Source organism: Pongo abelii, chromosome 15, assembly GCF_028885655.2.
Source record: "Pongo abelii isolate AG06213 chromosome 15, NHGRI_mPonAbe1-v2.0_pri, whole genome shotgun sequence".
In the NCBI taxonomy this organism is placed as follows: domain Eukaryota; kingdom Metazoa; phylum Chordata; class Mammalia; order Primates; family Hominidae; genus Pongo; species Pongo abelii.
Window position 1 is genome coordinate 43,059,166 of NC_072000.2, and position 24,881 is coordinate 43,084,046.

General features: G+C 37.1%; 1 protein-coding gene across 19 annotated transcripts in view; it reads left to right on the forward strand.

Annotated features, from left to right (window-relative positions):
- MIA2 (MIA SH3 domain ER export factor 2) overlaps positions 1-24,881 on the forward strand; it is a 247,692-nt gene that overhangs the window by 96,036 nt on the left and 126,775 nt on the right. For 16 of the 19 annotated variants that reach the window (XM_024231318.3, XM_024231322.3, XM_054529855.2 and 13 more), the window contains 4 exons: positions 13,629-13,751; positions 15,892-15,950; positions 16,922-17,156; positions 18,281-18,831. In XM_024231318.3, the coding sequence (XP_024087086.3) occupies positions 13,629-13,751; positions 15,892-15,950; positions 16,922-17,156; positions 18,281-18,447 (584 nt within the window). In that variant the 3' untranslated portion in view covers positions 18,448-18,831. 19 annotated transcript variants of the gene reach the window in all.

Here is a 24,881-nt window from a genome sequence, read left to right on the forward strand (position 1 = left end):
TGAAGTTCTTGTGCTGTGTTTTTCGGCTGCATCAGGTCATTTATGTTCTTCTCTAAATTGGTTATTCTAGTTTGCAATTCCTCTAACCTTTTATCAATGTTCTTAGCTTCCTTGCATTGGGTTAGAATATGCTCCTTTAGCTTGGAGGAGTTTATTACTCACCTTCTGAAGCCTACTTCTGTCCGTTTGTCAAACTCATTTCCAGTTTTATTCCCGTGCTGGCAAGGAGTTGCGATCGTTTGAAAGATGAGGCATCCTGGTTTTTGGAATTTATAGCCTTTTTGCCTGTTTTTTCCTCATCTTCCTGGATTTATTTACCATTGGTCTTTGCTGTTGGTGACCTTCGGATGGAGTTTTTGCGTGGTCCTTCACGGCACAGTCCGTCACGGCTTCCCTTGGCTAGGGGAGGAAATTTCCTGAACACTTGTGCTTCCCAGGTGAGGTGACGCCCACCCTGCTTCTGCTTGCTGTCCGTGGGCTGCACCCACTGTCTTACCAGTCCCAATGAGATGAACCAGGTACCTGAGTTGGAAATGAAGACATCACCCACCTTCTGTGTTGGTCTCACTGGGAGCTGAAGACCGGAGCTGTTCCTATTTGGCTGTCTTGCCTGGGAATCAACAATTTCTTTTGATCTATCTTCAGGTTTACTGACTCTTTCCTTGTCATCTCCATTCTGCTATTAAGCTTATCTAGTAAAAGTTTTATGTTACATATATTTTTCAGGTCCAAAATTACCATTTAGTTCCTGTTTTATAATTTGATTTCTCTGCTGAGTTTTTTATCTTATTATTCATTATAAACATTTTTTTAAACCATTGAGTATATTAGTTTTATAATAACTGCTTTAAAGTCATTGTATGGTAATTCTAACGTCAGGGTCATCTTGACGTTGTCCTCTAGGGATGATATTTTCCCTTAAGGATGGGTCACATTGTCTTTCTTGATGAGTTTGTATTGGATACTAGACATTGTGGCAATTCTGGATTCTATTCTATTCCTCTAAGAGTGTTACTGGTCTTGCTGTAGAAGACCATTAACTTGGATGGGCTCAGACTGCAGCCTTTTCCCTTCTGTGGTGGGGAACAACTCAAATATTAGTTCAGTTATTTTTGCCTTAGCTGAAAACTGCTTAAATTTGCCATACACATGTGTTGCTCAGGAGTCAGCCATAGACTTGGGCAGAAATTGTACCCAGAATATTGGGCTCTACCTTTCCGGCTTTCTCCTTTCTAGGATATCCCAATCCCATTGCCTCAGACTTGGGTTTTGTGTACTTGTTCTTCAGGCAAGAAAGTTTTATGAGTTTTGACTGCTGTGTGCTGCAACTCACTGTGGTCTTCCATCAGGCTAAAACATAAAAATGGAAAACTGGTCGTTACTCCTTTCTTCTTCCAAGTTCTCTCTTCTTATCTAAGTCCTCCTGCTTTTGTTCATGCTTAAGGGCTTCAGGCAGTTATTTTTTTGCATATTGTCTGGAGTTTATAGTTATGTGTAGGAGAGTCAGTCTGAGTTTACTCTACCATACTAGAAATGGAACCTGGTCTCCGTACTTTTCAATAATTTGTGAGCTTCTAAATTGATACCTTCATAGAAGAGATATGGTCCTTTCTACAGAGGATCTCCAAATAATGAACCTGATCCCTTTGGTCTGACAAAGGGCCATCGTGTGTCAACTATAATCTCAATGTCATAGACAAGGGTAATTCTACAGATACAGTAAAGGAATTTTCAGTATTGTTCCAAAATTTATGATGAGTGAGAAGGGCTAAATGACTCCTGAGGCTCTAGCATGAATTAGAGTAATGCTGATAAATGTATTTCTCAGTTAGCTTCATTCCTACCTAAAGTTACAAAATATTCTATGTTTGCTCTTGGTACATTGGTACATGCCATTTAAATAGTCACTGAACAGGCCAGGTGTGGTGGATCACGTCTGTAATCCCAGCACTTTGGGAGGCCAAGGCAGGTGGATCACCTGAGGCCAGGAGTTCAAGACCAGTCTGGCTAACATGGCAAAACCCTGTTCCTACGAAAATACAAAAATTAGCTGGGTGTGGTGGCAGGCGCCTGTAATCTCAGCTACTTGGGAGGCTGAGGCAGGAGAATTGCTTGAACCTGGGAGACAGAGGTTGCAGTGAGCCGAGATTGCGCCACTGCACTCTAGTCTGGCGACAGAGAGAGACTCTGTCTCAAAAAAAATAAAAATAAAAAAATGGTCACTGAACAGATTTCAGGGTTCTTTTCTTTTATGTTGTGTTTCAGTTAACGAAATGATAATGAATGAGGGGACTTAGGCTTTTTTTTTTTGAGGTGGAGTTTTGTCTTTGTCATCCAGGCTGGGGTGCAATGGTGCCATCTCGGCTCACTGCAACCTCCGCCTCCCGGGTTCAAGTGATTCTCCTGCCTCAGCCTCCCGAGTACCTGGGATTACAGGGCATGTGCCACTGTGCCCGGCTAATATTTGTATTTTTAGTAGAGACGGGGTTTCACCATGTTGGCCAGGCTTGTCTCGAACTCCTGACTTCAGGTGATCCACCTGCCTTGGCCTCCCAAAGTGCTGGGATTACAGGTGTGATCCCAGCTTTTTAAACCTTATCATTGCTATTACTTTTTTGTGTAACCTTGAGCAATAAATTTTACCTGTCATGGTTTTCTCTCTTTCAAAATATGGTCTTCTGGCTGGGTGCAGTGGCTCATGCCTGTAATCCTAGCACTTTGGGAGGATGAGGCAGGAGGATTGCTTGAGGCCAGGAGTTCTAGAGCAAGCTGGCCAAAATAGTGAGATTCTGTCTCCACAAAAAGACAAACAAAACAGTGACTTCTGTAAAACAGATGGTGATGTTCTAAAGTAATCTGCCTCTCTTTTGTATAAGGTTGACTTATTGGGACTCATGAAGAGTCCTTCTCACTAATTGTCTTTAAGATTTTTCTTAAATTTTAAAATACTTTAGTTTAAAATACGTTAAAAAAATATGACAACTACAATAACTAAGTTTCTGAAGAATATGGATTCTGCATTTGAGATTATCTGTCATTTAGTCTGTTAGGGATAATTTATAAAATGTATATATTTTCTTAACATGTTTCTACTTGGAAGAAGTGTTTTAGATTTCCATTGACTTAAGATGAGTTAGTAGAAATGATTTTAAATAGTTCCATATTTACAAGGAATCATTTACTTTTGCACCGTTAAATACTTTGAAAAAGGAGAAAACTTTACTTAGCTTATATAGTCAGAAAAAACTGCTCTAACTTATCTCTTTTCTCATGTGCCCTGTTCCAGACATTCTTTTAAAAAATATTTTAATAATGTTAACTTTTATTTGAGATTCACAAGGTACATGTGCAGGTTCGTTACATGGGTATATTGCGTGATACTGAGGTTTGGGGCGTGACTGAATTCATCACCCAGAAAGTGAACATAGTACCCACAGTTTTTCAGCCCTTGCCTCCCTTTGTCTCTCCTCGCTCTACTCTGGTAGTACCTAGTGTCTCTTGTTGCCATCTTTATATCCATGTGTACCCAGTGTTTAGCTACCACTTCTAAGTAAGAATGTGTTAATTTTATGTTTCTGCATTAATTCACTTAGGATAATGGCTTCCAGCTGCATCCATGTTGTTGCAAAGGACATAATTTTATTCTTTCTTATGGCTGTGTAGTATTCTATGGTGTATATGTACTGCATTTTCTTTATCCAGTCCGTCGTTGGTGGGTATCTGGGTTGATTTCATGTCTTTGCTGTTGTGAATAGTGTTACGATAAACATATGAGTGCTTGTGCCTTTTTTGTAGAACAACTTAGTTTCTTTTGGATGTATACCCAGTAATGAGATTGCTGGGTCAAATGGTAGTTCTGTTTTAAGTTCTTTGAGAAATCTTCAAACTGATTTCCACAGTGGCCTAATAATTTACATTCCCACCAACAGTGTATAAGCATTCCCTTTTCTCTACAACCTTGACAACATCTGTTATTTTGACTTTTTAATAGTAGCCATTCTGACTAGTGTGAGGTGGAATCTCATTGTGGTTTTGATCCAAACATTCTTAATACTTAAAGGTTTTATTAGCAAGTATACACCTAGTTTCTTCAAGTAATCAACATTTTATTCTCATTATTTTCAGTAGCAGACTCAATCTTATAAACTAATAAGGATTTTAAAACTTTTAAGTTTTCTTTTAAAACTCTGTGGAATATAAATGGTTATTAAAGGTTAGTACACAAATTTGGCTACCTTATTAGGATAGAGCTAATTCTGCTGAAGCATAGTATGTGTACAAAGTTTTGTACAGTGTTGAACAGTCTACAGTATATCTGTTCATCTAACATTCTTATATGTGCTTTTAATTAGTTTGCATGTTTAGAACAAGACTGGCTTAGGTGAAAAGGCATTTGGACTAGAAATCAAGAAATTTGCTTTCTGGTTTTCACTCCTTTGTCTTTTAGTGTGATTTTAAAAATTTATTAAAATTTTTTTTTAGAGACATGGTCTCACTTTGTCACCCAGCTAGAGTGCTGTGGCGTGATTATAGCTCACTGTAGCCTTGAACTCCTGGTCTCAAGCAATCCTCCCCTCTCAGCCTCCCAAGTAACTGGGACTGTAGGCACATGCCACAATGCCTGGGTAATTTTTATTTTATTTTAAATTGTTTTTGGAGACGAGATTTCGCTATGTTACCCAGGCTAGTCTCAAACTCTTGGCCTCAAGTGGTCTTCCCTCCTCAGCCTCCTGAATAGCGGGGGATTACAGGCACGAACCATTGTGCCTGGCTTTTAGTGTGATTTTAAAAACTTGTTTCATTTCTTTGGACTTTTTATGTTATATAGTGACATAACCATATACAGTCTATAAGAAACTCATTCGAATATAATAGTATAAGTAGGTGGAAAGTAAAAGGATAGAAAAGATACACCATGCAAACATTAATCAAAAGAAAATGAGGTCAAGAAGATATAGCAAATGTTAAATGTGTGTATGCCAACAGCAGCTACAAAGTATGGGAAACAAAAAGTGATAGCACTGAGAGGAACAAAGACAAATCCAGTTATAATTGGAGACTTCAACACCCCTCTCTCGGCAATTGATGGAACAACTGAAGAGAAAATTCAGCAAGTATATAGAAGAATTGAACAGTGCCCTCAACCAACAAGACCTAATTGACATTTATAGAACAAGTTACCCAACAGCAGCAAAATACACATGCTTTTCAAGTAGCAGTGGAACATTTTACAAGACAGATTGTATCCTGGGCCATAAAACAAACCTCAACACATTTAAAAGAAGTGAAATAATATACAGTATTTCTTTTATCACAATGGAATCAAACTATAAATAATAAACTATTGATACATGCAACAATTTGGGTGTATCTCAATGGTTGAGTGAAGAAAACCAATCTCAAAAGTTTACATACTGTGTTATACCATGTATATAACATTCTTTTTTTTTTTTGAGATGGAGTCTCACTCTGTCACCCAGGCTGGAGTGCTGTGGTGTAATCTTGGCTCACTGCAACCTCTGCCTCCTGGGTTCAAACTGTCCTCCTGCCTCAGCCTCCTGAGTAGCTGGGACTTCAGGCACACGCCACTGTGCCCGGCTAGGCTAATTTTTAAATTTTTAGTAGAGACAGGGTTTCGCCATTTTAGCCAGTCTGGTCTTGAACTTCTGACCTCAAGTGATCCACCCACCTCGGCCTCCCAAAGTGCTGGGATTACAGGCGTCAGCTACTGTGCCCGGCCATATATAACATTCTTGAAATGACAGTATAGAAACGGAAAACAGATTGGTGGATGCAAGAGTTTGAGATAGTAGTGGGGAGGGGAGTGGGTATGACTATAAAGGGGTGGCACGAGGGAGATGTTTTTGGTGGTACAATAATTCTGTATCTTGAGAGTGGTAGTGATTACATAAATCTACATATGCTGTAAAATGTCACAGAACTATACACATGAGTTGTACCAATGTCAGTTTTCTGGCTGTTACAATACATTATAGTTATGAAAGACGTAAACATTGAGTAAAGGGTGTGCAGGACCTCTCTGTAGTATTTTTGCATCTTTCTGTGAATCTATTTTAAAATAAAAAAGTAAAAATCTTATTGTATATCATACACATGCAGGAAAGTACAAGTATTAAGCATGTGATTTTTTTTCACAATTTGAGCACAGTGATATAACTAACACTCAGATAAAGGGATAGTTTTCAGTTTGGTTTTTCATAAGTTTAATTAGAAATCTTATTTATAATTTTAGCAGAAAAAATGTTCTTGAATAATATAAGTGAGTTGATAATATTCACATATCATATAGTAATCACAATTAAAATTTTAACAGAAATATGTCCTGGGAATAACCAGTTCATTATAAATTCTTTATAAATACTAAGCTGCAACAAAAATGTATCAATGTGACTTACCTTGCTCAGCGCTTCAGTTGTGAAGAAAAAAACACAAACGTGTTTTCATATGTAGAATGAGAATATTATAGATCAAAGAGACTTGGTAAGAAAGTAGTTTAAATTGTTCACATAATTCTTTTGCCAGGGTTAACTGTAACAAAGGTGATTCTCATAAAAACTTTCAAGTTGTATGTGTTGGCTTGTTTTGTCTTCACTTTTAGAAATGAAGGTGAGGTATCATAATTTATTAAGTAGATAATGTCACTATCCTGTAGATCAGCAGTCCCTAACCTTTTTGGCACCAGGGACTGGTTTCATGGAGCCCAGTTTTTCCACGGAGGTTGCAGGGAGGGGGATGGTTTCGGGATGAAAGTGTTCACTTCAGATCATCAGGCATTAGATTCTCATGAGGAATGCACAAGCTAGATCCCTCACATGCGCAGTTCACAGTAGAGTTTGCGCTCCTATGAGAATAGAATGCCTCAGCTGACAGGAGGTGGAGCTTAGGTGGTAATGCTCGCTTGCCTTCCTCACCTCCTGCTGTGCAAACAATTCCTAACAGCCCACAGAAAGGTACTGGCCCGCAGCCCAGGGGTTAGGGACCCCTGCTGTAGATGACTACATACATTTATTTATTTATTTCCCTGTCTTATGGTGCTGATTGATAACTACTTCTACTGTAGCTCAGGTTGGGATATATAGTTTGAAAATTGTTGGCATATATTTAGATAGAGAGATACAGTGGGTTAGTAGCTTTCCCAAGGAGAAGGAGTTAAAATGTTAACTATATTTTTTGTTCTAAATGTATTTTTAGGATCTATGTGCTATAGTTTGTTTCATTTTTACAAGAATTTCTACTGAACATCTTATTCAAGATGTTGGGATAAAAAAAGAATAAATTATTAAAAAGGTGTAGTTATGTATTTCAATGATGAGTTAATATAATGAAATGAATGTAATACTGAAACAGATCTTTTTCTACAACAGCTCTGTCCAATAGAACTTTCTGTAATAATAGAAACGTTTTATATCTATACTGTCCAGTACAGTAGCCACTAGGCACATGTGGCTAGTAAATACCTAAAATGTGTCTAGTACAACTTGAGAAACAGAATTTTTAATTTTGTTGAATTTTAATTGTCAGTTAAAATTTATTTTATTTTCTTTATTATTTTGTTTTGTTTTGAGACAGAATCTCACTCTGTCATCCAGGCTGGAGTGCAGTGGCATGAACACAGCTTACTATAGCCTCGACCTCCTGGGCTCAAGTGATCTTCCTGCTTTAGCCTCCCAAGTAGCTGGGACTATAGGCATGCACCACTAATGCCTAATTTTTAAATTTTCTGTAGAGACAGGGCCTCACTATGTTGCCCAGGCAGGTTTCGAAATCCTTGGCTCAAGCAATCCTCCCACCTTGGCCTCCCAAAGTGCTGGGATTACAGACGTGAGCCACCACGCCCTCCTCCGTACCTTTTTGAGCTTTAGTATTCCTAGTTTTCATTGTTTAAAAGAACAAGGAGTGTGTATGTGGTTTCTCCTTATTTTTGTTGGTGCTTATCTTTTACTGATTTGGATAATGTATTTTATGTAAGCATAGCAAAGAGACTAAGCAACTATACCTTGGTGGTGTAATCATGAATTAAGCGTGGTTGCTAGCCTGGCATGTTTAAAAACTCTTTTTCTTAAAGAGCTGAACAAGTAAGAGACATATGATGTACAGCTAAATTGATGAGAACAGTTTTGACTCTTTCCTTGGGAAACAAAAGTGTGCTAAGCAGATCAAAATACCTTGGATAGCTTTGAATGCATAGGCATAGATTTTTACTTCACTGTCTCTGATTCATAGACATTTATGCTGACCATTGTCCTACATTCTGAACAGTTTTTTCAGGCAAGACTCATTTGGTAGAATTATAGTTTGTCTTAAGGCTCATTTTGATCTCTTTGATGAAAACTTGTGGTCTTCACAAACTTAATAAGGTGTTCTAAAGTCGTGGTATATATGCTTTTATCTTCTCAGAGGATGATATTTACTTAAAGTTGTTTCTAAATTTTAGGCTACTACTTTTTTAGGAATATATATATCTTAATCACTTATGTCTTATATAATGATCCTTTATAAATTCTAATGACTATTCAGTTGATAAATTGCCACTGTATGTGTTTTTATAAACTTTAAAAATCTGTGTTTAATTTGTCAGTCTTCCTGAAGAGACTAGATTGAGGAGAGATTAAGATCCAGGGGCAAATGTAGACAACTTTTTGAAAAATTTCGCTTTGAATGAAAAAGAGATGGTAGCTGGAGGGAGAGGCGTTTTGGTTTTTAAAGATGGATAATGTTGGCTGGGCATGGTGGCTTACGCTTGTAATCCCAGCAGTTTGGGAGGCTGAGGCGGGCAGATCACCTGAGGTCAGAAGTTCAAGACCAGCCTGGCCAACATGGTGAAACTCCGTCTCTACTAAAAATACAAAAATTAGCCGGGTGTGGTGGCACGCGCCTGTAGTCCCAGCTACTCGGGTGGCTGAGGCAGGAGAATTGGTTAAACCTGGGAGGCAGAGGTTACAGTGAGCCGAGACCACACCATTGCACTCCAGCCTGGGCAACAGAGTGAGACTCCCTCTCAAAAATAAATAAATAAATAAATAAAAGATGGATAATATAACATATTTATTTGCTGATGGGAATAATTCAGGCTAGAAGAGGAAATTAATGATGTTTGGAGAAGGTCTGGTTATAAAAGTGAAACCCTGGAATATTAAGCATAAAAGGTGCTATCCAGAGTGTAATTGCAGAAATTGTGGTAGCTGGATCACTTTATCCATTCTAAAAAGAAGGAAGACAGAGCAAGTGAGTACAGATGTAGCGATTGGGTGGAGGGTAAGTGGAGGTGTCCAACTGTTTCAGTTTTCCTGATGTGGCAAGATCATCAGCTGAAGCAGGTGCTAGAGGAGAGGACTGTCAGATCTGAAGAGAAAAAAAGGTATGCAGTAGCTATTTAGGAGAGTGGAAGAACTCACACATTAGTAAAATGTAGTATGATTATAGGGCATTGTTGAGCATCAGTTTGAAATTTGTGGTCATAAATTTGAATGAAGAGCAGTCAATACTATATTTTTAATATAGTTTATAATCATAACAATAAGCTTAATTTATCATCAGATATTGATAAAGCTGTATATAGAATGTATTTGTGTCAGACTAAATGCCTTTTATTAATAATTCTAACACTCTTAATAGTGTTATTCTGTTATTCCCATTTTACAGATGAAGAAACAGAACCACAGAAAGGTTGGGTAACTTGGTGAACAGCACAAATTGAGATTTTTTTTTTAAATTTTATTATTATTATACTTTAAGTTTTAGGGTACATGTGCACAACGTGCAGGTTTGTTACATATGTATACATGTGCCATGTTGGTGTGCTGCACCCATTAACTAGTCATTTAGCATTAGGTATATCTCCTAATGCTATCCTTCCTCCCTCCCCCCCCACCCCACAACAGTCCCCGGTGTGTGATATTCCCCTTCCTGTGTCCATGTGTTCTCATTGTTTAATTCCCACCTATGAGTGAGAACATGCAGTGTTTGCTTTTTTGTCCTTGCGGTAGTTGGCTGAGAATGATGGTTTCCAGCTTCATCCATGTCCCTACAAAGGACATGAAGTCATCGTTTTTTATGGCTGCATAGTATTCCATGGTGTATATGTGTCACATTTTCTTAATCCAGTCTATCATTGATGGACATTTGGGTTGGTTCCAAGTCTTTGCTATTGTGAATAGTGCCGCAATAAACATACGTGTGCATGTGTCTTTATAGCAGCATGATTTATAATCCTTTGGGTATATACCTAGTAATGGGATGGCTGGGTCAAATGGTATTTCTAGTTCTAGATCCCTGAGGAATCGCCACACTGACTTCCACAATGGTTGAAACAAATTGAGATATTATAGCACGATCATGGATATCACCCTTGATAATTTACATATTAATATTTGCTTCAGATATATATGTGTTTATGTGTGTAAATGTGTAAATAAAACATAAAAAGAAAAAGCACACTATATAAATGAACTACTATTACATTTCCTTTCTTGGGCATATTACCTTCGTTTCCTAGAAGCAGCTATTCATGAGTTTAGTGTGTGTAAACTTTTCAGTTCTAATAATGATTTTTAAAAAATTAAAGTTCTGTTTTATCAACTTTCCTTATCAGCCTTACCTCCTTGAATTCTTTCCATGTTAGTATATAGAGTTTATCACCTTAATTGTGGTATGGTATTTCAGTGTATAAGAAACCACAATATGTTTATCCAGTTCCTGTTGGTGAGCATTTAGAGTGTCTCCAATATCTCACCATTGCTAACGGTGCTGCAGCTAGCACCCTTTTTGTACATATGTTCTTTCACGATTAGTCCAGGAAATGGAATTACTAGGTAATAGGGTATGCACACTTTTGGTCTTATTTTTAATTTTTATTTTTTTGGGACAGGATCTTGCTTTGTCGCCCAGGCTGGGGTGCAGTGGCGTGATCTTGGCTCACTGCAACCTCTGCCTCCTGGGTTCAAGCGATTCTTGTGTCTCAGCCTCCCGAGTAGCTGGGATCACAGGCCTGTGTCACCATACCTGGCTCATTTTTTTGTGTTTTTAGTAGAGATGGGATTTCACCATGTTGGCCAGGCCGATCTCTAACTCTTGGCCTCAAGCAGTCCACCTGCCTTGGCCTCCCAAAGTGTTGGGATTACAGGCGTGAGCCACCATGCCCGGCCTGTTTTTGGTTTTAATAGATATCTCCCCATCGTCCTCAGCAGAAGCTGTGAATGGAGTATATGAGAGTAGCTGGTTTCTGCAGTATAATTCTTAGTTTGCAAAACTGCTTCAGAATGCCCTGTACACTTATTCCTACTCCTTATTCATTTTTTTCTTATCTTTTTTTCTTTCATTCTTTCTTTGTAATCATGTCTTCTATTATAAGGGTAGAATACTATTATAGAAAACAAGAGTTTGAAAGCAAAAAAGAAAGGGACCTTTCATGTCCTTACTTTCTGTAGTTCAGTTCAGTCTTTAATTGGTCATATGCTTTCCACATAGCTGTATCTTATTATGTGTATATGTGTATGTGTATATGTGCATATGAGGGTGTGTGTATATGTGTGTGTGTATGTGTGTATATGTATATGTGCATTTGACCAGAATACCCTTGATTACTTGTTCATCTTTACTTTTCTTTCAGGGCAAGCTTTACTGCCTCTGACTCCATTTCTGATTCCTGCAATCAGAAATAGATAGGCTACCTCTTATATTATGTATATTTCCTTTTATTAAGATATTAATCACGTGGTATTTATGTATTTCTATCAGAATTAGACTGTAAGGACATGGGGTTTATGAAGACCAACGTTGTATTGTTTGTGCCTGACACATAGTAGGCCTTGATAAGATTTAAGGAATGAACTGCTTTTGCCAGTGGAGGGCAACATAGCCATGTGGTTTATAAAGTAGTAAATTTATAACAAAATTTTTTATTTCTGAGGTTGTTGATGTGTGGGGGTATAATTTAGAAGCAAAATAATGATGTAGTATCTTGAGACCTGATTAAAAAAGAGTTGGTGTTCAGGTTTCCTTATTTCATCCCCTTGTCCAGCTCCACTATTTAATTAATCCTGTGTTTGAAGTAGAAAGGGAAAACTGAGTTTAGATCTCAGTGATTGGTATTGACCTTTTCTTTCATTAGGCTAACTCAAACCCTTTGAAACAGCTCCTCCCTAGGATTTTGAAAGGGAGTGTGAATGAGCCTTCAAACTATCTGGATCTTTCTCTCCTCAGTCACATCTCCCGACCAGTGGGAGCTCATTAAATATAATTCTCTTTATTGACTCTGGTTGATGCCAGGTGGTTTCTTTGGTTTTGTGTAGGAGAGATGATGTGTCAGTAAGGTCCCCTGTGGCAGAGTCAGATGAGGAGTGATATATCCAACACTGATTCTATAAAGTCAATTAGACGCAATTTGGGGTTGTTTATGTATATCTGTAATAGGATAGGGGAAAGTTACACAATTCACCTTCTTTGATGTTCTCCTTATTTTTGGAGCTGGACATACGCATACCTAATCTAGCAGTCTGCCATCACCTTTCAAGAATGAGAAACTACCTATACTTTTTCAAGAGTGATGAGTTCCACAAGGACCTAGGAATTATTAAACCGCAATTACTTTTGCACCAACCTAATACCATATTGTCATCATAAATCACCCCCGGGGACAAAGGAGGGTGGCTGTAGAAGCACTTGAGATAGTTGGTGTCCAAATTTGTGTCTCTCCAGATGTTCTTCGTTTCAGCAGTGGTACTCATCTGTTGAGTCACAGAGAGCTTTCCATTTAGTTTGCTTTTTATTTATTTTCATTTATTTATTTATTTATTTATTTTGAGATGGAGTCTCGCTCTGTCACCCAGGTTGGAGTGCAATGGCATAATCTCGGCTCACTGCAACCTCTGCCCCACCGGGTTCAGGTGATTCTCCTGCCTCAGCCTCCCAAGTAGGTGGGATTACAGATGTGCACCACCATGCCTGGTTAATTTTTATATTTTTAGTAGAGACAGGGTTTCACCATGTTGGCCAGGCTGGTCTTGAACTCCCGACCTTAGGTGATCTACCCGCTTCGGCCTCTCAAAGTGCTGGGATTACAGGTGAGCCACCATACCCGTCTCTTTCCATTTGGTTTGGAATAGATACTAAATTCCAAAATGTCAATATTACTAAAAGTTTGACAATGATGACCTCTGATACTCGTTCTGCTTTGATGACAGATTATCACCTGTTCTGGTAAATTTCTTGCAGTGCTTATGTTTTTTCTCTTTACTTTTTCCTTATGTTAGTAGCTATTTCTTGAGTCTTTTTTGATATATTGATGTATTTACTTCCATCCATTATTAAAATGGAAAGTTAATTTACATATATATAAAACTAAATTCTGTTTTCACATATTCTGATTTACACATAGTTATTGAAACTTTCAAAATCCAAAGTAGCAGATTATGCTTGTGTTTACAATAAAAGTTATTGCCTGTAGTAAAATATGCAATTCTTCTGAAATTTTCTACTGTTGTCAACCAAGAAGATGATGAGTTTAAGTGTTAGAATACAGGTCAAAAGTCTAAGTTCAATATGTTAAACTTAAGTAAACTTGATTTATATTTACATTAATGAAGACATTTTAAAAACTTATTTTCTAGGACAATCATATCCTGATTCAGCCCTTCCTCCACAAAGGCAAGACAGATTTTGTTCTAATTCTGGTAGACTGTCTGGACCAGCAGAACTCAGAAGTTTTAATATGCCTTCTTTGGATAAAATGGGTAAGAAGTACTTTGTGCTTTTTTCTTTAAAAATTTTGGTGGCACACTAAAGAACTGGAAGTTAGAATAAAGACCAGTATAATTGCTATCTCTAGTAGTTCCTAAGGCCAAAATCTCTTTCCTGAAAATGTCCTGGTTTTATGTTTCTTGTTATATTGTACACAGACATGGCATCCAAATATATGTTGGTGGGTTGGTTTGAGCACCATGGAAATAGGTTTACTCCATATACCTATGATGATAAATTTTACTCTGTTCTGTGACTAATTTTCTAATTTTTCTAGTCCACTTAGATGTGTCCTGTTTAGTAATCAGGGAAATAAGCCAGGCAAATGTGAATGGATACATAAAAACCCACCAGAAAAAAATTTAGATGCATGCTCTGTTGATATTGTAATCAGTTATATTATTTAAACATTTCATGCTTAGATATAACTAACATGTACTGAGCAATCTACTGTTTGTCAGGCTCTCTTTTACTTAAACTACCTCATAGCAAACCATTAAAGTTGGCAAATAGATGTATGCAGTATATCAACCAGAAGTACACAACATTAAGAAAATAAAAATTTTTTTTAAAGTCAAGATTTAAATGTATTGGTAAAAGGTTTCCTCAGGAAAGGACATATATTTATATATTATTAAATATATATATGTGTATATATAAAATAAATAATGTTATATGTATAATTTTAAAAATAATATTGATTTTCTGACATAGTAAACTGTATAGTATAGCTGGGACTACAGGTGTGCACCACCACACATGGCTAATTTTTTGTAAAGATGAGGTTTCCACATGTTGTTGAGGCTGGTCTTGAACTCCTGGGCTCAAGCAATCCACCAGCCTTGGTCTCCCAAAGTGCTGGGATTACAGGCGTGAGACACCTTGCTCAGCCTGGAAAATCAGCATTTTATTTTATTTTATTTTTTTTAATTATTATTTTTGAGACGGAGTCTCTGTCGCCCATGCTGGAGTGCGGTGGCTCCATCTCGGCTCCACTGCAACTTCCGCCTCCTGGGTTCAAGAGATTCTCTTGAGTCAGCCTCCTGAGTAGCTGGGACTACAGGCACCCACCACCATGCCCAGCTAATTTTTTGTATTTTTAGTAGAGATGGGGTTTCACCATGTTGGCCAGGCTGGTCTCGAACTCCTGACCTCAAGTAATCCACCCTCTTTGGCCTTCCAAAGTGCTGGGATTATAGGCATGAGCCACTGCGTCTGGCCAAAAATCAGATTGTAAAAATAACAAGCAAAGAAAGCAGTCCCAGGGTCTTACAGAATTATAATTAATTCTTTCTGTTTGGCTTTAGAAATTGTTTTCCCCCCATTAAACCAGGTTTAATGGAATGAAAGTAATGTGTGATTAAACATCCATTTCTATGCTATTTAAAAATTTTTACATGTGTCCATTTTTTAATACTGGTTGACCAATACCTAATATGGCATAATAATTTTTAAGTGCTACTGTGTGTAGTTGAATGTTGTCAAGCACAAGTGAAAAATGACCAGTGAGACAAGGACATTTATAACTGGCTGAAGTCATGGACTTTGGAGTCTAGTTAATTGGGGAAGGAAGTGAGGGAGGAAACTCAGTGGTCAGAAGCATCAGTGACTTCCAAGAACAGATGTAGTGAGAATAAATGAGAAAGCTACAAGAGGAGAGGTAGTTGTCAGAGAGGATTGCATTTCTTGATGATAACAAAGTTTGGGAACATTTATTTAGGAACAGTAGCTAAATTCCAGTAGCTAGTCTCTCTTACTTAATGGAGGAATAAGGACGGAAGGAAGAAGGGGAGGAAGGAGAAGAGGATAGGAGGGAAACATAAAAGGAGGGAGGAGGAAAAGAAGGAAGGAGAGAGATGCTTCCTCCCAGATGTCTTCTTAGCATGCTGCTCCAGCAGGATTGCTTAGGAACTAGCCAGAGAAATCACTGCCACATGCCATCATAGAACTCTGAGTCTGCCAGAATTTCTAGGGACCTCAAGCTGTTCTTGTGGCCTCAGTATAGGATATTGGTGTCCAACTGGTTTATGTGCCAACAAGGGGAGTGGGAAAATACCAATTTTGTGATCTGGAAATACTCTAGGAATAAAGTGATAAATCGTGTACTTTTCATGGTTTAACTTTTATGTCTAGATGGGTCAATGCCTTCAGAAATGGAATCCAGTAGAAATGATACCAAAGATGATCTTGGTGTAAGTATTGAAAGAGTGGAATTGTATCCATGTATTCAGAAGCCTTCTTTTTTTTTTTTTGAAATGGAGTTTCACTATTTTTGCCCAGGCTAGAATGCAGTGGCGCTATCTCGGCTCACTGCAACCTGGGTTCAAGCAATTCTCCTGCCTCAGCCTCCTGAGTAGCTGGGACTACAGGCGTGTGCCACCACACCCAGCTAATTTTTGTATATTTAGTAGAGACGGAGTTTCACCGTGTTGGCGAGGCTGGTCTTGAACTCCTGACCTGAGATGATCCGCTCGCCTTGGCCTCCCAAAGTGCTGGTATTACAGGTGTGAGCTACTGCGCCCGGCCCTGAGCCACTGTGCCTGGCCTGAGCCTTCTAATCTCATGCTTTACTAGAATAGAAATATAGCTATAATCTAGGTTTTGATATAAAGCTGATTTTCTCTTTTTGATTAATATACTTTCTACTTAGCATGAAAGCTGTTTCTTTTGTAGATGGTAACCTATGGTGATAAAATACAATTTGCAGACTAGGAGTTTGAGTTAGTTTAGTAGTTAAACAAGATTTTAGTTCCCCCCCGCTTGGATTTTTATTTGAATATTTTAAAGTATATTTTTGTTTATTAAGATATTGATTTTTGGAAAATATAAACATAGACATCTTGCTTTTTCTTTTTTTCCAGTATATATTTGATAAAATAGTATATATTTTAGTGCTCTTGGGTTATATTTCTGTTTTATCTTTAGCCAGACTATTACTTTGTTGATTAAAGCTGTTTTCTGTTGACTTAATAAAATATTTATGATAACTAAAATGTGATAGCTGATACATTAATGTGGAAAGCTGTTTGAATCTTTCTCTAGAGCTTTCTAAGACTATCATGGAATGCTTTCTGTCTAGATGATTTCTTCTGAGCCTGAGATTTTCAGGAAAACGATTGCAAATTTGCTGTTTTAGTGACTGCCATATGTCAATTTGTTGTAGAATTTAAATGTGCCTGATTCATCTCTCCCCGCTGAAAATGAAGCCACTGGCCCTGGCTTTGTTCCTCCACCTCTTGCTCCAATCAGAGGTCCATTGTTTCCAGTGGATACAAGAGGCCCATTCTTGAGAAGAGGACCTCCTTTCCCCCCACCTCCTCCAGGAGCCGTGTTTGGAGCTTCTCGAGATTATTTTCCACCAAGGGATTTCCCAGGTCCACCACATGCTCCATTTGCAAGTATGCTTTTTTAAACTTTTTTTTTAAAGCTCAATATGTGTTTTATTAATCAGAGATTTAATTTTACTATCTGTTAATGTAGTAACACATTGGAGGAAAAATTTTTCTAGCATTCTGTGAGTGTACCATTACTTTTCCGAATTGGGAAGGCGGCCAGCCATAAGTGGACTGTAATGAGGTTTCAGCTTGATTCATCTTAATAATATAGAATTATTTCTGTACTTTGGTAGTCAAGAAAATAATTGACTTTTTGCAGGTCTTATGATAAAACTAAAATGATCTGTACCTTATTTGGTAGCAACTGGTTATTCTGGCAGTTAGTGAAAATAATTAAAACTTATATTCTAGCATTAAAATTACTGGCTAAGATATTTTTTAAAGTCTTTTTCATAAGTAGTTCTGATGTAGTCCTACTTATTTAAAACTTAAAATGTACTTGTTATGTTTGACCTAATTTTTGGATTTATTGAATTCTTTTAAAGCTTCACATAAGAAAAAGGGAATAATATGTTGCTTTTATATTCATACTTTACTGTTTTGAACTATAGGGTTCTGCAGAATAAATATGTGGTTACCAAATACTAGGCTTTGCCTATGAATGTCTCATATGGTCTTTCCTTCCCTTGTTTCTCTTCTCTTTTTAAAGTTAAAGGTGAATTAAAATGAATTTTGTTTGGGGGAATTTTAAGGTGGCCTTTGATATTACTGGAAATGTTTTAGTATAATATCAAATTAGAATTGGGAATCACTGATACGAATTTTAAGTTTGTTGAAAATTATATTACATGAAAATGTTTTTTGAGAAGGACTTTGATAATGAAAGAAAAAAATGTTACTTTTACAGTAAGTTTTATATATTTTGAAATAATTCCTCTTTTTTAAAAAACAGGTGTTAAGATAGGACAAAAATTACATAAAAAATTAATGATATTTCCTTTAATCATCTGTATTTGAAGAGGTACATTTTTCTCAATGTAAAAATTAATTTGTTAGATCAAGTAATTATCTAGTGTCAATTTTCAAATAAAAGAATAGGTAATGGAAGTTATAAACTTAATGATTTATTAGGGCACAGTACAGGTTCTTAAAGTTAAAAAATGTCTTTTACCAATCTCTTTGAACAGTGAGAAATGTCTATCCACCGAGGGGTTTTCCTCCTTACCTTCCCCCAAGACCTGGATTTTTCCCCCCACCCCCACATTCTGAAGGTAGAAGTGAGTTCCCTTCAGGTTTGATTCCACCTTCAAATGAGCCTGCTACTGAACATCCAGAACCACAGCAAGAAACCTGACAATATTTTTGCTCTCTTCAAAAGTAATTTTCACTGATCTCATTTTCAGTTTAAGTAACTGCTGTTACTTAAGTGATTACACTTTTGCTCAAATTGAAGCTTAATGGAATTATAATTCTCAGGATAGTATTTTGTAAATAAAGATGATTTAAATATGAATCTTATGAGTAAATTATTTCAATTTTATTTTAGATGGTATAACTATTTCAATTTGATTAATCCACTATTATATAAACAATAGTGGGAGTTTTATATATGTAATCTTGTAGGTGGGGAGGCTTTAAATTCTGAAGTCTGTGTCTTTATGCCAAGAACTGTATTTACTGTGGTTGTAGACAAATGTGAAAGTAACTTTATGCTTAAATAAATTTTAGTTGATTTAAAGATTTGTTTGGCATTGATAATAATAAAATCAGCTAGTTTTTCTATAACTATGGCTCTATAATTAACTTTTTTCCTTTTACGAATAACTTTGAGGTGCAAAACTCAAACTTATGTGGGTCTTTTGTGTTCAATTATGTTATGACAAATGTGCTCTCTTTCTTGTAAATAGACATGAGTGGCCCAAAGCAACAAATTAATACACTTTTAAAAGTCAAAATTGATTATATTTAAAGAAAACCAAGATATTATCTAATGGTGAATTGTAGAATTTTGATCTTCTTATTCACTGAGTTTCTTGCACGGTTTCTTTATTGCTTTTTTTTCCCGCCTCTTCTTTTGTAAGGTATTTATTATTTTTTGTGGAGAATATTGAGATTTACTACAGGATAACTGTAGTGAATGATGTGTCATCATTTTGAACTTTGGACTCAGTATCTTTAGTGTTTCCCTAAATCAGATTTGTAGGTCATGTTAAGCTTCTTGCACATTAATATGATTATGGAAGGAAAGGCAGTGAAGCATAACTATAATAAACATCACAGTACTTATATTGCCCAGTTGGTTGTTTTAGTATTAGACTTTTTTTTCAATGCCAAAAGATAGAAGATTAAATATTCTTGAATAAAGCAGTGATACATTTGTAACTGGAACACTTCACGCCAGCATTTCCCCAGGTGTTGTTTGGAACACTGATCTTGTGAAGTATTTTTGCTCCCTTTCTATTCTAACCCTCACCTCAAAAAAAAAAAAGGCTAAAAAGAAATACTTGAAATGAAATGAATGCTTGGTTAAAATATTAAGTAAAATGAAGACTGTGAAAATGTAATTACATTTAGTGCTTACCGTGGTCTGAATGTGTTCCCCAAAATTCTTAGGTTGAAATACCCCCAAGGTGATGTATTAGGAAGTAGCCTTTCGGGAGGTGATTAAGTTACGGGGGTGGAAACTTCATGAATGGGATTTGTGCCCTTATAAAAGAGGCTCAAGGGAGCTTGTTCACCCCTTCCACCTTGTAGGAGTATGCAGCAAGAAGGTTCCATCTCTGAGGCAGCGAGCTAGAAACCTCACCTCAGCCTCCCAAGTAGCTGGGACTACAGGCACCCACCACCACATCCAGCGAATTTTTTTTGTATTTTTAGTAGAGACAGGGTTTCATCATGTCAGCCAGGATGGTCTCAGTCTCCTGACCTCATGATCTGCCTGCCTCGTTCTCCCAAAGTGCTGGGATTACAGGCGTGAGCCACTGCGCCCAGCCAGTTTATATTTCTTTCTCAGTAAATCCAGTGTCGTAATTCCTGAGTCACTCAGAAGGGAATGTTCTTAAACATCAAAGTCAAATGACCGATTTTTTCTTACGTTTTATTTTATTCTTCCCTCATTTGACAGTAATAGGCTAATGATACATTTAGTTTGCTTTATACTTAGGCCAGGTATACAATTTCCCCTTCTTACTGTTCTGATGAATTTTCTTCTTCTTTTTTGTCTCCTCAAATTAACCTTTATTATATCCTGATTTAAAACAAATTCTCTTCAATATTGTTTTTGTTTTTGTTTTTTTTTTGGTTGAATACTTTCATCATGGAAGCCTGCTGCAAACCATACTGGTTGCTCTCTTGGCCTGTGAACAGAGCCTGCCTTTTTACTAATTTCTTGGGATTGCTTCTCTGTTCCATGTGAATCATCTGTCTTGGTGTTTTTATTTCTTTATTCTATTTTATTTATTTTGTCTTTGGTTTTGTTGGAGTTCACTCTCAAGTAAAATCCTAAAAAAGGATATATGGAATATAAAATGTGAATCCTTTGATGTCTGAAAATCTCAATTCCCCTTATTCCTTTTATTGGTATTAGTTTATCAGGGTATGAAATTGTAGGTCAGAATTGGGAGTATAGTCACCTCTTTGGTATCTGTGGGGGATTGGTTCCAGGACCCCCATAGATACCAAAATCCATGGATGCTCAAGTCTCTTATATAAAATGGCTTAGTATTTGCCTACAACTGTACTTCTTCCCATATATTTTAAATTGTGTCTAGTTTACTTATTAATGCTATATAAATAGTTGTTATACTGTATTTTTAAATTACATTTTTAAGATTATTTAAATTGACTAGACGTGTATATGTTGTACACAGAACGATATTTTGAAGTATGTATGCATGTAGAATGGCTAAGTTGAGCTAGTTAACATATATTTTATCTAGGATACTCATTTTTTATATTGAGAATATTTCAAATTTAATCTTTTAGTGATTTTTCAAGTATTAAGATATTGTTATTAGGGTCTTCAAGTTGTACATTAGATCTCTTGAACATATTCCTCCTGCGTGACTGAAATTTTGTATCCTTTGACCAATATCTCCCCAGTCCCCCTTCACCCCACCCCATCCTCTTCCACTGATTCTTTTTCTTTTATTGGCACATAATATTTTACATACTAGTGAGGTACATGTGAGTGTTACTTGTATAGACTGTGTAATGATCAAGTCTGGGTATTTGAGGGTGTCTACCATCTTGAGTATTTGTCATTTCTGTACATACGGTATCACTTCAAGTCCTCTTTTGTGATTACTTTGAAATATATAAAATATTGTTACTAAGTATCATCACTATCAAAATTATCAAAGATTAGAATTTATTTCATCTAACTGCATGTTTGTACCCATAACCAACCTCTCTTCATGTTCCCCTCACACCCAACAACCCTTTCTAGTCTCTGGTATCTATCATTCTATTCTCTGTGTACATGAGATTAAGTTTTTTAACACCCCCATATGAGTGAGAACATGTGGTATTTATCATCCTGTGCCTGCCTTATTGCACTTAATTTAATGAACTCCAGTTCCATCCATGTTGCTGCAAATGATGTGATTTCATTTTCTATGACTGAATAGTATTCCTTTGTGTATATATACCACATTTTCTTTTTTTTTTTTTTAATTATACTTCAAGTTTTAGGGTACATGTGCACAATGTGCAGGTTTGTTACGTATGTATACATGTGCCATGTTGGTGTGCTGCACCTATTAACTCGTCATTTACATTAGGTGTATCTCCTGTCCCTCCCCGCTCCCCCCACCCTACAACAGGCCCTGGTTTGTGATGTTCCCCTTCCTGTGTCCAAGTGTTCTCATTGTTCAATTCCCACCTATGAGTCAGAACATGCGGTGTCTGGTTTTTTGTCCTTGCGATAGTTTGCTGAAAATGTTGGTTTCCAGCTTCATCCGTGTCCCTACAAAGGACATGAAATCATCATTTTTTTTTTATGGCTGCATAGTAGTCCATGGTGTATATGTGCCACATTTTCTTAATCCAGTCTATCATTGTTGGACATTTGGCTTGGTTCCAAGTCTTTGCTATTGTGAATAGTGCCGCAGTAAACATACATGTGCATGTGCCTTTATAACAGCATGATTTATAATCCTTTGGGTATATACCCAGTAAGGGATGGCTGGATCAAATGGTATTTCTAGTTCTAGATCCCTGAGGAATCACCACACTGACTTCCACAATGGTTGAACTAGTTTACAGTCCCACCAACAGTGTAAAAGTGTTCCTATTTCTCCACAACCTCTCCAGCACCTGTTGTTTCCTGACTTTTTAATGATCACCATTCTAACTGGTGTGAGATGGTATCTCATTGTGGTTTTGATTTGCTTTTCTCTGATGGCCAGTGATGATGAGCATTTTTTCATGTGTCTGTTGGCTGCATAAATGTCTTCTTTTGAGAAGTGTCTGTTCATATCCTTTGCCCACTTGTTAATGGGGTTGTTTTTTTCTTGTACATTTGTTTGAGTTCATTGTAGATTCTGGATATTAGCCCTTGTCAGATGAGTAGATTGCAAAAATTTTCTCCCATTCTGTAGGTTGCCTGTTCACTCTGATGGTAGTTTCTTTTGCTGTGCAGAAGCTCTTTAGTTTAATTAGATCCCATTTGTCAATTTTGGCTTTTGTTGCCATTGCTTTTGGTGTTTTAGACATGAGGTCCTTGCCCATGCATATGTCCTGAATGGTATTGCCTAGATTTTCTTCTAGGGTTTTTATGGTTTTAGGTCTAACATTTAAGTCTTTAATCCATCTTGAATTAATTTTTGTATAAGGTGTAAGGAAGGGATCCAGTTTCAGCTTTCTACATATGGCTAGCCAGTTTTCCCAGCACCATTTATTAAATAGGGAATCCTTTCCCCATTGCTTGTTTTTGTCAGGCTTGTCAAAGATCAGATAGTTGTAGATGTGTGGCATTATTTCTGAGGGCTCTGTTCTGTTCCATTGGTCTATATCTCTGTTTTGGTACCAGTACCATGCTGTTTTGGTTACTGTAGCCTTGTAGTATAGTTTGAAGTCAGGTAGCGTGATGCCTCCAGCTTTGTTCTTTTGGCTTAGGATTGACTTGGCAATGCGGGCTCTTTTTTGGTTCCATATGGACTTTAAAGTAGTTTTTTCCAATTCTGTGAAGAAAGTCATTGGTAGCTTGATGGGGATGGCATTGAATCTATAAATTACCTTGGGCAGTATGGCCATTTTCACGATATTGATTCTTCCTACCCATGAGCATGGAATGTTCTTCCATTTGTTTGTATCCTCTTTTATTTCATTGAGCAGTGGTTTGTAGTTCTCCTTGAAGAGGTCCTTCATATCCATTGTAAGTTAGATTCCTAGGTATTTTATTCTCTTTGAAGCAATTGTGAATGGAGTTCCCTCATGATTGGGCTCTCTGTTTGTCCATTATTCGTGTGTAAGAATGCTTGTGATTTTTGCACACTGATTTTGTATCCTGAGACTTTGCTGAAGTTGCTTATCAGCTTGAGATTTTGGGCTGAAACGATGGGGTTTTCTAGAGACACAATTATGTCATCTGCAAACTGGGACAATTTCACTTCCTCTTTTCCTAATTGAACACCCTTTATTTCCTTCTCCTGCCTGAGTGCCCTGGCCAGAACTTCCAACACTATGTTGAATAGGAGTGGTGAGAGAGGGCATCCCTGTCTTGTGCCAGTTTTCAAAGGGAATGCTTCCAGTTTTTGCCCATTCAGTATGATATTGGGTGTGGGTTTGTCATAAATAGCTCTTATTATTTTGAGATATGTCCCATCAATACCTAATTTATTGAGAGTTTTTATCATGAAGGGCTGTTGAATTTTGTCAAAGGCCTTTTCTGCATCTATTGAGATAATCATATGGTTTTTGTCGTTGGTTCTGTTTATATGCTGGATTACATTTATTGATTTGTGTATGTTGAACCAGCCTTGCATCCCAGGGATGAAGCCCACTTGATCACGGTGGATAAGCTTTTTGATGTGTTGCTGGATTTGATTTGCCAGTATTTTTTATTGAGGATTTTTGCATGGATGTTCATCAGGGATATTGGTCTAAAATTCTCTTTTTTGGTTGTGTCTCTGCCAGGCTTTGGTATCAGGATGATGCTGGCCTCATAAAATGAGCTAGGGAGGATTCCTTCTTTTTCTGTTGATTGGAATAGTTTCAGAAGGAATAGTACCAGCTCTTCCTTGTACCTCTGGTAGAATTCGGCTGTGAATCCATCTGGTCCTGGACTTTTTTTGGTTGGTAAGCTATTAATTATTGCTTCAATTTCAGAGCCTGTTATTGGTCTATTCAGAGATTCAACTTCTTCCTGGTTTAGTCTTGGGAGGGTGTATGTGTCCAGGAATTTATCCATTTCTTCCAGATTTTCTAGTTTATTTGTGTAGAGGTGTTTATACTATAAATAGTATTCTCTGATGGTAGTTTGTATTTCTCTGGGATCGGTGGTGATATCCCCTTTATCATTTTTTATTGTGTCTATTTGATTCTTCTCTCTTTTCTTCTTTATTAGTCTTGCTAGCAGTGTATCAGTTTTCTTGATCTTTTCAAAAAACCAGCTCCTGGATTCATTGATTTTTTGAAGGGTTTTTTGTGTCTCTATCTCCTTTAGTTCTGCTCTGATCTTAGTTATTTCTTGCCTTCTGCTAGCTTTTGAATGTGTTTGCTCTTGCTTGTCTAGTTCTTTCGATTGTGATGTTAGGGTGTCAATTTTAGATCTTTTTCTGCTTTCTC